The sequence below is a fragment of the Lepus europaeus genome, chromosome 6 (assembly GCF_033115175.1).
Source record: "Lepus europaeus isolate LE1 chromosome 6, mLepTim1.pri, whole genome shotgun sequence".
NCBI lineage: Eukaryota > Metazoa > Chordata > Mammalia > Lagomorpha > Leporidae > Lepus > Lepus europaeus.
The window spans coordinates 16692530-16707677 of NC_084832.1; the positions used below are offsets into that span (position 1 = coordinate 16692530).

At 36.0% G+C, this 15148-nt stretch overlaps 1 protein-coding gene across 4 annotated transcripts in view; it reads left to right on the top strand.

Annotated features, from left to right (window-relative positions):
• The window catches only part of UGGT2 (UDP-glucose glycoprotein glucosyltransferase 2), a 263834-nt gene that overhangs the window by 158649 nt on the left and 90037 nt on the right, over nt 1-15148 (top strand). For all 4 annotated transcript variants that reach the window (XM_062194020.1, XM_062194019.1, XM_062194017.1 and 1 more), the window contains 2 exons: nt 9343-9445; nt 13310-13389. In XM_062194020.1, coding sequence (XP_062050004.1) covers nt 9343-9445; nt 13310-13389 — 183 coding nt within the window. The remainder of the gene's footprint in view (nt 1-9342; nt 9446-13309; nt 13390-15148) is intronic.

The window sequence follows — 15148 nt, forward strand, 5'->3', positions numbered from 1 at the left end:
TTTTCTCTTCTTTTTTTAGTTAGTTGGGCCAATGGGGTGTCAATTTTGTTTATTTTTTCAAAAAACCAGCTCCTCGTCTGGCTGATTTTTTGTAATGTTTTTTTGGATTCAATCCTGTTGATTTCTTCTCTGATTTTAATTATTTCTCTTCTCCTACTGGGTTTGGGTTTGGTTTGCTGCAGATTTTCTAGATCCTTGAGATGACTTGAAAGCTCATCTATTTGGTGCCTTTCCAATTTCTTGATGTAGGCACCTATTGATATAAACTTTCCTCTTAACACTGCTTTTGTTGTATCCCATAGGTTTTGGTATGTTGTGCTGTTATCCTCATTTACTTCCAGAAAATTTTTGATTTCTCTTTTAATTTCTTCTATGACCCATTGTTCATTCAGGAGCATGTTGTTCAATCTCCATGTGTTTGCACGTGCTCTAGGGATTCCCGAGTTGCCAAATTCCAATTTCATTCCTTTGTGGTCTGAGAAGCTGCATGGTATGATTCTAATTCTTTTGAATTTGCTGAGACTTGCTTTATGGCCTAGTATGTGGTCAATCCTAGAGAGGGTTCCATGTACTGCTGAGAAGAATGTAAAGTCCTTAGATGTAGGATGAAATGTTCTGTAGATATCTGTTAGATCCATTTGGGCTATAGTGTCATTTAAATCTACTGTCTCCTTGTTGATCTTCTGTCCTGTTGATCTGTCTATCTCTGAGAGTGGAGTATTGAAGTCCCCCAGTACTATTGTATTGGGGTCTAAGTCTCCCTTTAAGTCCCTTAACAAGTCTTTTAAATAAGCTGGTGCCCTGTAATTAGGTGCATATACGTTGATAATCATTATATCTTCCTGTTGAATGGATCCCTTAATCATTATATAGTGCCCCTCTTTGTCTCTCCTAACAGTTTTTGTGGTAAAGTTTATGTTGTCCGATATTAAGATGGCTACGCCCGCTCTCTTTTCATTTCTGTTGGCGTGGTATATCTTTTTCCAGCCTTTCACTCTCAGCTTGTATGGATCATTGTTGGATAGATGGGTTTCTTGTAAGCAGCAAAAGGATGGGTTTTGTTCCTTAACCCAATCAGCCAATCGGTGTCTTTTAACTGGACAGTTCAAGCCATTAACATTCAATGTGACTATTGAGAAGGAGTAACTTTGCCCTGCCATTTGCCAAAGATATTTTCTAGTATCTGGTTTGAGATTCCTGTGATCTTTTGCTGTGAGGTTTCCTTCCTTTACCTTCTTTCATTTTGGTGACCGTGTTTCTGTGTTTCTGTATGTAACACATCTTTAAGCATCTTTTGCAGGGCTGGACGAGTGGCGACAAATTCTTTCAATTTCTGTTTGCTGTGAAAGGTCTTTCTTTCACCTTCATTCACAAATGAGAGCTTTGCAGGATATAATATTCTGGGCTGGCAGTTTTTCTCTCTTAGTACCTGGGCTATATCTCGCCATTCTCTCCTGGCTTGTAGGGTTTCTGATGAGAAATCAGCTGTAAGTCTAATTGGAGATCCTCTGAGAGTAATCTGGCGTTTCTCTCTTGCACATTTTAGGATCTTTTCTTTGTGTTTCACTGTGGTGAGTTTGATTACGACGTGTCGTGGTGTGGATCTCTTTTGGTCATGTTTATTAGGGGTTCTCTGAGCTTCCTGTACTAGGATGTCTCTGTCCTTCTCCAAACTTGGGAAATTTTCTGCTAGTATCTCACTAAAAAGGCCTTCTGATCCTTTCTCCCTTTCCATGCCTTCAGGAACTCCTAGAACCCGAATGTTGGGTTTTTTAATAGTATCCTGTAGATTCCTGACAGTATTTTTTAGATTTCTGATTTCTTCTTCTTTTCTTTGATTTGACTGTTTCCTTTCCTGTTCTCTGTCTTCTAATTCCGATATTCTCTCTTCTGCTTCACCCATTCTGTTTTTAAGGCTCTCTAATGTGTTTGCCATTTGATCTATTGAGTTCTTCATTTCATTGTGATTTTTTGTCACTATCGCAAATTCCTGTTCCACTAGTTTTTTCATTTCATTTTGATTCCTCCTTAATATTTCATTTTCACGGGAGAGATTTTCTATCTTGTCCATTAAGGATTTCTGTAGTTCAAGAATTTGTTTTTGAGAACTTCTTAATGTTCTTATCAATTTTTTGAGATCTGCTTCTTGCATTTCTTCTATCTCATCATCTTCATAATCTTGCATTGGCGTGTCTTGTTCACTTGGGGGCATCATAGTGCCTTCCTTGTTCTTGGTACCTCCGCTTCTATGTTTCTTGCTTGGCATGTTAGGGATAATTTGTGGTGTTTTTGTTTTTGTTTTTTTCTCTCGTTATACTATGCCTCTAAGTGAGCTGTCTGCTTTGTTGGAGCCTTAGGGGCTGTGATGGGTGTGGCCAGAGAGCTATGCTTGTTTCTTGAGGTTTAAGGCTGTGTAAAGAGCGACTCTCCCAGATTACTTGCTCCTTGCTGGCTCGCTCTCTCTCTTTCTTTTTTTTTTTTTTTTTTTTGACTCAGTTTGGAGTGGAGTTGAGGGTAGTTGAAATCTGGCCTCTGTGAGTATTCGTTTGATCTACCCCTGGGACCATACACAGGGTTTATGCAGCCCTCAATGCGTTCTCCAGTTTCACTAAAGATACTGAGTTTGGCTGAGCTTTACATATGTAAAATCGCGGTGCTCTTTGTTTTGCTTGGTGAGTGAAGGGAGAGGCCTCTGTTCCCCCTCCCCCCAATGTCTCGGACTTCTCAGGTCTTTGTCTTACCCTCCTGGGTTCCCGCGCTGGCGAGATTCTGTGGCTCTGGCTCCTCTCCCGCCGCTGCCACTCGGCTCGTCTCGGTTGGTTTTCCACGCGGTGGGTTCCCTGTAAGTCCTCTGTGTCTCATCCACAAGATCCGGAAGCGTTTCCTCTGCAGTTTTTTCCTTGAGTCTTTTCCTGAGGCTATAGTAATTCCACTTTTATGAAAGTTTATTTTCCCAAACTAAGGCACACGTCCTCACTATCTGCCATCTTGGCTCCGCCCCCATATTTCATCTTTCAAAAAAATTCTGTTCATAGCCTTTGCTCATTTATGAGCTTAATTGTTTTGTTGCTTTTGAGTTTCTTGAGTTACTCATACATTCTGGATATTAATCCTTTATCAGTTATATATAGTTTACAGATACTTTCTGCCAATCTGTCAGTTGCCTCTTCACTTTCTAGAGAGTTCCCTTTGCTGTGCAGAAGCTTCTTAGCTTCATGTAATCCCATTCATCTATTTTGGCTTTTATTGCCTGTGCTTCTAGGGTCTTACGCAAGAAGTCCTTGCCTATGTCAGTGTCTTGCAGTGTTTTTCTTTAGTAATTTCATGGTTTCAGGTCTTGGGTTTAGACCATTGCCTTCTCTCATTGTTCTGTATACAGAGATCCAGTTTTCCCAAACTTTGAAGAGACCTGTATCCACGGAATGATTTTCACTCATTTGTCAAAGATTAGTTGGTCGTAGGTGCATGGATTAATTTCAAAGGTTTCTAATCTGTTCCATTGCTCTACATGTCTATTTTTGTGCCAATACTGGGCATTTTTTATTATAAATGCCCTATAATATGTCTTGAAATCTAGTAATATGATGCCTTCAGTTTTGTTTTTATTGTTTAACATTGTTAAGCTCTTCTGAGTCTCCTGTGTTTCTATATGAATCTTAGAGTCTTTTATCTATTTCTGAGAAGAATGTCCTTATTTTGATTGGGATCTGATTGAATCTGTAAATTGTTTAGGGTAGTGTGATCATTTTGATGATATTCTTTTTTTTTTAACTTTTATTTAATGAATATAAATTTCCGTGCTCACTTCGGCAGCACATATACTAAAATTAATGAATATAAATTTCGAAAGTACAACTTATGGATTACAATGGCTTCCCCCCATAACTTCCCTCCCACCCGCAACCCTCCCCTTTCCCACTCCCTCTCCCATTCCATTCACATCAAGAATCATTTTCAATTCTCTTTATATACAGAAGATCAGTTTAGTATATATTAAGTAAAGATTTCAACAGTTTGTACCCACATAGCAACACAAAGTGAAAAATACTGTTGGAGTACTAGTTATAGCATTAAATCACAATGTACAGCATTTAAGGACAGAGATACTACACGATATTTTTTTTAAAAATTGATTAATTTTCTATGCAATTTCCAATTAAACACCAGGTTTTTTTTCATTTTCAATTATCTTTATATACAGAAGATTGATTCAGTATATACTAAGTAAAGATTTCATCAGTTTGCACCCACACAGAAACACAAAGTGTAAAAGTACTGTTTTAGTACTAGTTATAGCATTACTTCACATTAGACAACACATTAAGGACAGATCCCACATGGGGTGTAAGTACACAGTGACTCCTGTTGTTGATTTAACAATTTGACACTCTTGTTTATGGCGTAGTAATCTCCCTAGGCTCTAATCATGAGTTGCCAAGGCTATGGAAGCCTTTAGGGTTTGCTGACTTTGATCTTATTCCGATAGGGTGATATTCAAAGTGGAAGTTCTCTTCTCCCTTCAGAGAAAGGTACCTCCTTCTTTGATGGCCCTGTTCTTTCCACTGGGATCTCACTCACAGAGAACTTTCATTTAGGTCTTCTTTTTTTTTTCCCCCAGAGTGTCTTGGCTTTCCATGCCTAAATACTCTCATGGGCTCTTGAGCCAGATCCGAATGCCTTAAGGGCTGATTCTGAGGCCAGAGTGGTATTTAGGACATCTACCATTCTAGGAGTCTGCTGTGTCTCCCACTTCCCATGTTGGATCGTTCTCTCCCTTTTTGATTTTATCAGTTAGTATTAGCAGACACTAGTCTTGTTTGTGTGAACCCTTTGACTCTTAGACCTATCAGAGTGATCAATTTTGAACTGAAGTTGATTACTTGGACTAGTGAGATGGCATTGGTACATGCCACCTTGTTGGGATTGTATTGGAATCCCCTGGCACATTTCTAACTCCACCATTTGGGGCAAGTCCGATTGAGCATGTCCCAAATTGTTCATCTCCTCCCTCTCTTTTTCCCACTCTAACATGGATCACTTTGCAGCTAAAATTTAAACACCTAAGAATAAGTGTGCGTTAATTACAGAGTTCAAACAATAGTACTAGAACAAAAAAAAATACTATAATTGATGAGATTCTTCTAATCCATGTATGTGGAAGACTTTTCCATTTTTGTGTCTTTATTTCTTAATGTTTTATAATTTCCATTGTAAAGATCTTTCACATCCTTGGTTAAATTTATCCCCAGGTCTTTAAATTTTTAGTAGCTATTGTGAATGGGACAGATCTTGGAAGTTCTTTTTCAGTCATGGCATTGTTTATGTATCCAAATGCTGTTGCTTTTGTATGTTGATTTTATATCCTGCAACTCTGTGAAACATTTTTAATGAGTTTAATAATCTCTCAGTGAAAACTTTTGGTTCCTATATGTATAGGGTCATGTTATCTCCAAACAGGAATATTTTTACTTCCTCTTTTCCAATTTCTATCCCTTTGGTTTCTGTTTCTTGCCTAATGGCTCTGGCTGAAGACTCCAAAACTCTATTAAATAGCAGTAGTGAGACTGGGCATCCTTGTCTGTTTCTGGATCTTGGTGGAAATGCTTTCAGCTTTTCCCATTCAGTGTGATGCTGGCTGTGGAGTTTGTCATATCTTGCCTTGACTATGTTGAGGAATATTCATTTTATACTCAATTTGCTTTTTTTTTTTCCAGAATGTTGTTCTTTGCTATAGTTAATAAGTTTTGATATGTTATAATTAGCGATTTTTTAAGTTAGCCTTTAATTTCTTCTATAATCTATTCTTTCATGTTCAGTGTCCATTAGTTTGCATGTTTTATAGAGTTTCTCATGTTGTTAACTTCTATCTTCATTGTGATCAGAGAAGATACATGGTACAGTTTTGATTTTTTTTTTATGTGTCTGAGATTTGTTTTATGGCCCAGCATTTGGTTGATCCTGGAGAAATTACTATACATTGATGAAAAGAATGCAGTTTCTGCAGCTATAGGATGAAATGTTCTATACACATTAGTTAGATCCATTTGGTCAATCCTGAAGATTAGCTAAGGTGTTTCCTTGTGGATGTTTTTTTTTCTGTTTGTTTGGTTCATCTGTCCATCGATGAAAGTGAACTGTTCAAGTCCCTCATTATTATTATATTGTGCCCTGTGTTTTGCTTTAGATCAATTAGCATGTGTTTTAAATAGCTATGTCCCTTAGCACTGGATGCATATACATTTACTATAATCAGATCTTCCTTTTGAATTGATCCTTTAACCATTATATAATGCCCTTCTTAATCTCTCTTAACAGTTTTTATGTTAAAGTCCATTTTGTCTGATTTTAACGTGACTACTGTTTTTTTTTTTTTTTTTGAGTTTGCATGATATATCTTTTTTAATCACTTAACTTCCAGTCTAGGTGTATTTTGTTGGGGAGGTGTATTTCTTGTAGGTTGCAGATAGATGAGTCTTGTTTTATTAATCCATTCAGCCAATCTGTATCTTTTTTTTTTTTTTACTTTTTTCATTTTATTTTTGACAGGCAGAGTGGACAGTGAGAGAGAGAGACAGAGAGAAAGGTCTTCCTTTGCCGTTGGTTCACCCTCCAATGGCCGCCGCGGTTGGCGCGCTGCGGCCGGCGCACCGCGCTGTTCCGATGGCAGGAGCCAGGTGCTTCTCCTGGTCTCCCATGGGGTGCAGGGCCCAAGCACTTGGGCCATCCTCCACTGCCCTCCCTGGCCACAGCAGAGAGCTGGCCTGGAAGAGGGGCAGCCGGGACAGAATCCGGTGCCCCAACCGGGACTAGAACCCAGTGTGCCAGCGCCGCAAGGCGGAGGATTAGCCTGTTGAGCCACGGCGCCGGCCCAATCTGTATCTTTTAATTGGAGAATTTAATCTATTTACATTCAAGGTTGTTATTGATAAGTGATGACTTGGTCTTGCCATTTTTCCATAAATATTCTGATTATGTGTTTTGGATCTCTTTGGTACTGTTAATAGGAGGTCTTCTGCCTTCACATTCTTTCATGATAATGACTGTCTTTGTTTCTGTGTGTAGCACATCCTTAAGTATCTTTTGTAAAGTTGGCCAGGTGGTGACAAATGCTTTCAGTTTCTGTTTATTTTCAAAGGTCTTTATTTCACCTTCATTTATAAATGAAAGCTTTGTAGGGTACAGTATTCTAAGTTGACAGTTTTGTTTTTTTTTATTTAGGACTGGAACTATATCCCTCCATTCTCTCCTAGTCTCTAGGGTTTCTGATAAGAAGTGAGCTGTCAATTTTGTTGGAGATTCCCTTTGAAGGTGATCTGGCATTTCTTTTGTACATTTTAGGACATTTTCTTTATGTTTCGCTTGAAAGTTTGCCTATAATGCGTGGGAAAGATCTTTCTGATCATGTCTGTTAGAGGTTCTGTGTGCTTCCTTTACTTAGATGCCCATATCTTTCCCCAAATAAGGGAAATTTTTGGCTGTTATTTCACTGAATAGGTCTTCTAATACATTCTGTCTTTCTATACTTTTAGTAGCTCCTAAGACACGTATATTTGTTTGGTGGTATTCAGTAAATCTCAAACACCATTTACAGTTTTCTGATTTTTTTTCTTTCTTTTTTTTAGAGTAAGATATTTCCTAATATTTGTTTTCCAGCTCGGGTATTCTTTCTTCTGCCTCATCAGTTCTTTTGTTCAGGGTTTCCACTGTATTTTTTATTTGACATATTGATTTCTGCATTTCTAATATTTCAGTTTAATTTTTCTTTAATATCTATCTCCTGGCAGAATTTTTTATCTATGTCATGTAGTTGCTTCTCTGTAAATTTGAGTACTCTTAGGATCCACATGTATACTTCTTGATTTGATAAACTTTTTCTGTTTTGTAATATGTAAAGTATGTAATCTATTCTTCCTGTATCTAAGAAAAAGATTTCCTGTATGATTCTAGTGTTAAAAAACAGTGATTCTGGACTGGCACTGTGGCATAGTAGGTAAAGCCGCCACCTGCAGTATTGGCATTCCTTATGAATACCAGTTTGAGTCCTAGCTGTTCTACTTCCAATCCAGTTCCTGCTAAAGTGCCTAGGAAAGCAGCAGAAGATAGTCCAAGTCCTTGGGCCCCTAGACCCACATGGTAGACCTGGGAGAAGCTTCTGACTTCAGATTGGCCCAGCCCCCAGCCGTTGGGGCCATTTGAGTAGTGATCCAGCAGATGGAAGATCTCTCTCTGCCTCTGCCTTTCTGTAAATCTGTAAAACTGCCTTTCACATAAATAAATAAATCTTTTAAGTGATTCAATTGGAATATTCTACACTTTTCATAAAATACATACTATTAACTTTTAATTGTATTAAATGTAGTATCAGGTATTTCCCCTGGCCTTTTCTGGACGTGTAACATTTTCCCATTTCCCTTCAAAGATTAGTCTGTCTTCTGATTTAGACTTAAATCAGTGGAAGACAAAATGGAGAATACACAGGGCATGAGGTGAGAAGGAGAAGATGGTCAGAACAAGTGTAATGAATTTGCATGTGTATGTTCCAAAAGAATGTGTTAATTATTTTGAAATGCCAAATTTTATAAAGATGCCAAATAATTTCATCATTCTCAAATATGAGGAAATACATTCAACGAATACAAATGTCAATTCACATTCTTTATTATATAATCAATGAGAATTTTGAAGGTCTAAAATTAACAGTTTTTATTGCAATGATACTTTTTTTAAGATTGATTAACTTGAAAGGCACAGTTATATAAGAGAGAGGGAGGCTCAGAAAGAGAAAGAGATCTCCCCATATACTGGTTGATTTTTCCAAATGGCCATAACAGTAGGGGCTAGGCTGGGTGGAAGCCTTGATTATGGAGCTCCAACTAGGTCTCCTATGTGGGTGGTAGGGGCCCAAGAACTGGGGACATCTGCTACTGCTCTCCTAGGCACGTTGGCAGGAGGCTGAATTGGAAGTGGAGCAGTGGAGGCTCAAACTAGTGCTCATGTGGTTTGTCATTGTATACAGTTGCTTAACCAGCTATACCACAGTGCCAACTTCCAGTGATACTGTTCCTTGAAGAATTTTTTTAATGATTTGCAAAATCTTACATTTTCTTGAATTCATTCCTGTTTTGTTTTTTTCTTTAGTAAAAGGTGAAAGATTTATATGATCTGAAGAGAAACCAGAGTGTGTGTTTTGCTTTTTCAAACACTGTACTTTCAAATTTGCATTTTATTGTGTGAAAGGATGTGTGTGAAACTTATTAGGATGTACATAACTGAGATCATAATTAATGAGATATTTGTACATACGTCATCCTTCATCTTTCATCTTATTTTCTGTTTTCCTAGCATTATAAAGATGAGTCCTCAAGAGAATGATATGTTCTTTGATGTCGTTGCTATTGTTGATCCATTGACAAGAGAAGCACAGAAGATGGCACAGATATTAATTGTAAGATAATATAAATTAGACTAATTTTTTTAATTTAGAAACTTTTGTGTCTGTTCTCAAGTATAGTCAAAAAATTTTGCTCTCAAGTGTTAACTTTATCAACATTGAATAGACTCTCAAATTTCAGTGTGGAGAATGAAATAACAGCTATGCACAGAATGTAATGGTAGTGCTGAGTTTTGGTGTTGCCATGGACTAAGAGGTGTCTGTCTCACGTGGATTTTATATTTCAGTATATGTAATGTGTTCTACTGAATTTCAAGCCCTAATTCCCTATGTGAGTATATCTGGAAATAGGGTCTTTAGGAGATAATTATGGTTAAGTGATTTCATAAGAGCAGATTCCTTGGATAATAGAATTTGTACCCTTATCAGGCAGCCTGTGTGAGTGCACAGACATGAGAGGTGCCTATAAACCAGGAAGAGAACACTCACCAGAGTCAGAATCAACTAGCACCTTAATCTTGCACTTTCTAACCTCCAGAGCTGTGAAAAAAATCAATTTCTATTGGTTAAAAAACTCCGTCTGTGATATTATGTTATGGCAGCTCAAGTAGACTGATCCAGTTGTCTTCTGCTGCTGTAAAGAATGACTTTTGGAAAACCTGATGCTTAACCTTATTTAGGTGAAGCTTGATGTATAGTAAGTAATGCTAGTCAAACAGGCAAAGCCAAGGGAAGGGGGAACCTTTATGTCCATTGTAACAAAGACCAAAATAGCAGTACCCTCAACAGGATTGAAGTCCCTTTCCTCATCTGGCAGTCCAACTGTATGCGGACAGTGCTGCAAATACAGCCTCCCAGTGTGAGGAACTCAGTTACTGGTTAATTTTTTCACCATTCTCAAGAAGCATAGTCCATCAAATGGTGAAGGATCACAAGTCAAGCTCTAACATCATTTCTCCATTTCTGCTGTTAGGACAAAGAGAACAAGGGTGCAATCTCAAAGTTGGACACCTCTGTCCCATCTTTTCACAGCAGAATGTAGCTCATTATGTTACTACACTTAGAGACCAGAGAGACTAGAAACTGTGATCACAAGCCCTAAATAAAGCTAAAACTTTTCACTAGTAGGAGAAAATGAAAGTTAAAAGACAGCTATCAGTCTGAAAGGATATTATGTGGCTTACCATTTTACTGAGATTTCAGAGGTTTAAATTATAATTAGCTTTCAGTAGTTAAATTTGATTAAGCTGGTTAGATTAGAAGGCCATGTTTTTCTTTTACTCAAAATTTTGCTTGCAACCTCTTTGAAATTACTCAGTGCTTTCTTATAAGACATATTTTTAAAATGTGTATGCATAGATTGCAATTTTTGCACCAAAACAAGTTTTATATTTTAGTTATATTTCCCATGAACTATTTGAATTATATTTGTATTCTCAGTAGTGAAAAGCTATTTGTCCTTTGACAGTGGCTTTACTTTTGGAAACAGGCAAAGCTAAGAGCTATGATACTCCTGTGTGAATGGTCTTCAAAAAGTTCGTGGAAATATATATAATGAAAACAACGATGTATGTATTTTTGCATGAAAATGAACTTATCTTTTATTTACATTTTCTCAAAATGCCATTGTATAATCTATTAAAATTTCAAAATGCTGTTTTTCTCTGAAATCTGTTTGCACTGCCGTATCATAGTAGAAGGAGGATTATAAATAGCTGTTGTAAATGTAAATGTATTAATGTATATAAAAATTTTTGGAAAGAGTTTCCCGTACTAGCTCTTTAGTAAGTAAGTCAGGTAAACTAAATCGTATGACTGACTTCCCTGTTCTCTGTTTAGCGTTTTCATGCCATCAAATTTGTACTGCAAGGGGGCCCGGCCAGCATTGCATATCAAAGCACTGACTCAAGTCCCATTCAATCTCAGGCTGCTCCTCTTCCAATCCAGCCCTCTGATAATGTGCTCAGGAGGTTTACAGAAGATGGCCCCATGTGCTTGGGCCCCTGCCACCTATGGAAGACCTCAATGGAGTTCTGGGCTCCTGGCTTTTTGCCTGGCCATTTGTGGAGTGAACCAGTAGATGAGTGTGTCTCCATCTCCCTCTCCCTCTTCCTTTAAATCATTCTACCTTTTAAATAAGTAGGTAATTCTTATAGTTTTCTGTATTTAAGTTATATACTATTCAGATAATTCTTTGGAAGACATCGATCAGTAATTTTATCTTTGAGGGGTAGAGTTATCTAATGCTTTTTAGTGTACACATTCCCTATTCCTGTGGATGTCATTATTCAGAAAAAATATTGTTTACCTTGAAATTCTTTATATAAAGGTAGATTTTTGAAATAAGAAATATAAAATTGTGGAGATATATAAGTATGAAATTGTGTTCCAGCTTATATATTTGTTAATAATACCACACCTTATTTCTGAGCAACTTTAACATTTTATAGAAAAATAATTTATTAAAAAATAGTGTTTCATTCAACACTTGGGAAAAGCTGTATTTCTGCGACCTCTTTTGAAGTATGAGAAGTGATAGAATGGGAATGAAAATTGAAAGCTCTTTAATTCTTAGTTTATATACTCTCATCCCTTATCAAGTATTTTTTGTTACATATATCTGGGTTTGTGTTTTATTTTTTGCTTTCCCTCTACTTTGTTGCCTAACACCTTTTGTATCTTCATTGACTTGTTAACTGTGTAGGGATGAGAATTATCAAAATTAATGATTGTCTTCCTACTTTTAAAATATATACATGTATTCTTTTATATATATACACAGATATAAACACACACACTTTACATATATATATTTATATACTACATTTCTATATTACATTTATATTTCTATTTATAGATAATATATGAATAATTTATAAATAAATTATAAATTTATATATAAATTTAATATATATATTTATATATTAAATTTTTATATGTTGCATTTATATTTATATATATAAACTGTGTATATATATGAAAGAATACATGTATGTATTTTAAAAGTAGGAAGACAATCATTAATTTTGATAATTCCCGTCCCTAAACAGTATAAATAAATTCATGTAATATATATATTTATAAACATAAATATATATAAATTTATATATGTATAAGTATATATATAAAGAGAGTTGGGGGAGGGATGGAAGGAGGGGAACACTTCCCCATCTTTTGGTTCACTCCTCAAATGCTCACAACAGTAGGGGCTGAAGCCAGTAACTGAATGCAATCCAGGTCTCAAACATGTATGATAGGAACCCAATTTCTTAGGCTGTCCCCACTGCCTCCCAGGGTCTGCTACATTATCAGGAAGCTGGAGTCAGGAACCAGAGCTAGCTGTCAAACCCAGATACTCACATATGGGAAATAGGCATCTTAACCACTATTCTAAATACTCACTCTCCTTTTCCTACTTCTTATGCCTTATAGAAACAAAAAGAAAGGAAAATAGCATATTTCATTTATATGTAGTCAAGAACTTCCTACATCTCTTAAAATGTAGGATGAGATTCCAAAAGGATCAGGGTACCCTTACCAACGTTACTGCAAGGTGTCCAGTTTGTGTTTGCAAATCAGGATTCCATCAATTATTTTACTTGTTCTTCAATAGTAAGGAAATTTAGATCCTATGAAAGAAATTCTCATTATGCAGAAAGAAGACAGTGTAACCCTGGTATATTGAAATCAACTGTTAGAGTTCAAATCTTATCTCTTGGATGACTGATTTGTGAACTTGGGCAAATTACTGAGTCTTTTTTTGCCTCAGTTACAAAGTACTGCCTATCAGGATATCATAAGAATGGAATGAGATAATTAATATAAAGTGGCAATGCAGTTACTAGTATACAGTACATGTTCAATAAATGCTAATTGATAATATTGTCTAATTTTAAATGGGGGAACTTTTTAAAATAGGTACTTGGAAAGATTATCAACATGAAGATGAAGTTGTTCATGAACTGTAGGGGTAAGCTTTCAGAAGCCCCTTTAGACAGGTGAGTCTGAACATAATTCTGCTTTTAAAAATTGGCAAATGCTAACAAGAAAAAAGGAGAGCCATTTTTCACATTTTTTTTCTCCTTCACAATGTGCTTCCCTGAAACAGATCAGAATACTAGACACTGTATTATCTGCAATTGATGTAAAATGGGTGTGAAATGAAAATAACTGAACTCTATAAATTTATCCAATCTAATCCCAGAATTTACATGGATTTGTATTTACCCATGGATATTTCTTGAAATGTGATCTGGAATACCTATTTAGAAATAAATCAATGGGAAATAAAATTGAATTACATCACTTATGGTTTAGCTGTGTTTTCAGTACTTACTTAGAGGTGAATTATTAAATTGTTTTTATATCATCACAGTTACTCTTTTAGGGTGTTGGGGTACAGTTAGTTTGGAATAATCTGTCCATGATAAAGAAAATGTTGCTTATCATTATATACAAATATTCTTCATTAATACTGTTCTATTGAATTAACATTGTTTCTACAGAAGGAGAAAAATATATCCTTTCTGAATCAGAATCGCTATCATTGTGAGCCACCATTACTTATAGGAATATTCAGTATCTTCCAGGTATCATTGGGAAGAAAAAAGGATGTACACCACTGGACTAGTGTAGCTTTATAGAACTTATTAATGAGATTTTCTCTATATCATTTAATTTTATAGATCTAAATAATACTCATGAGACATAAAAGTAGCTTTCTGTTAATCCTTTGATTACTTTTCTAAGATTTGTTGTAGATTATTGCCTTGAGCAGACATTTAAAATGTTAAGTATTTTAATACTTGAAAAGCAATAAAATGGAAAGTATAGAAGATGCAAATGGAATTTTAGGCTCATTCATTGCCCTCCTGAGACTCTTGTCTTTATCTTATTTAGTTTTCATATATCTTTTCTATCTCAAATTTAATCATATGCCCTTCTAAATCTGAACAAAATTTTCCTTTACATTTTTATAGCCATTAATCCAAAGTTTAGTTATGTGAGTACATATTGTTTATTCAAAATAGTGGGGATCCTCTCCACAGTAACTCTATAAAACTCTGGAATGCATAATGCATAATAAAGAGTAAAGAATTAAATAAATAGAGGGCTCTCAAAAGTCCGAGGAAATGTAATTAGAAGATAACAGGCATTTTCTGTGAACTTTTTAGAGATTCCTTGTATAAGCAAGCATAATGTGTTGGAAAGGAAAGAACTTGACTTCTCTTGGTGATACGATACCTAATATACTAGAGTGTCAAGTTAACGTGTCGTTTTCTTTTTATTCTCTAGTTCAGCAGAATCTTATTTACTCAGTAGCATGTATCAAACAAACTAACATGCACGTTTTTTCCTGGTGTTTGCCTTTTATGAGAAAGGTAATTAGAAGGAATTCCTCAACTCCTTACTTCTCCTTTACTTCTTTGGCCTTCCTTTGTGTAGAATGAAGAATCCCTCCCCTTTCTTAAGGTTAATATTCCTTCTCTGTTTTGATCCCATGTTTTCCCATTTGTTCTTGTTCCCTGCTTTATCACATATTCTGTCTGTTCTTTATTTTTTTAACTTCTCCACTAGCATTTTTTGTTCAGTCATTAAAGTTGTATGGTTTTTTAAAATTGCTTTCAAAATTTCCTCTTCACCAACGTGCTGACCTTTCTTCTTTACTCATCTAAACTTCTTCAGAAAATGGCCATCTTCTCTCTTCATCAATCATTTACCATACCTCCCAGTAAAGACTAGCTGAAGCATATTCTT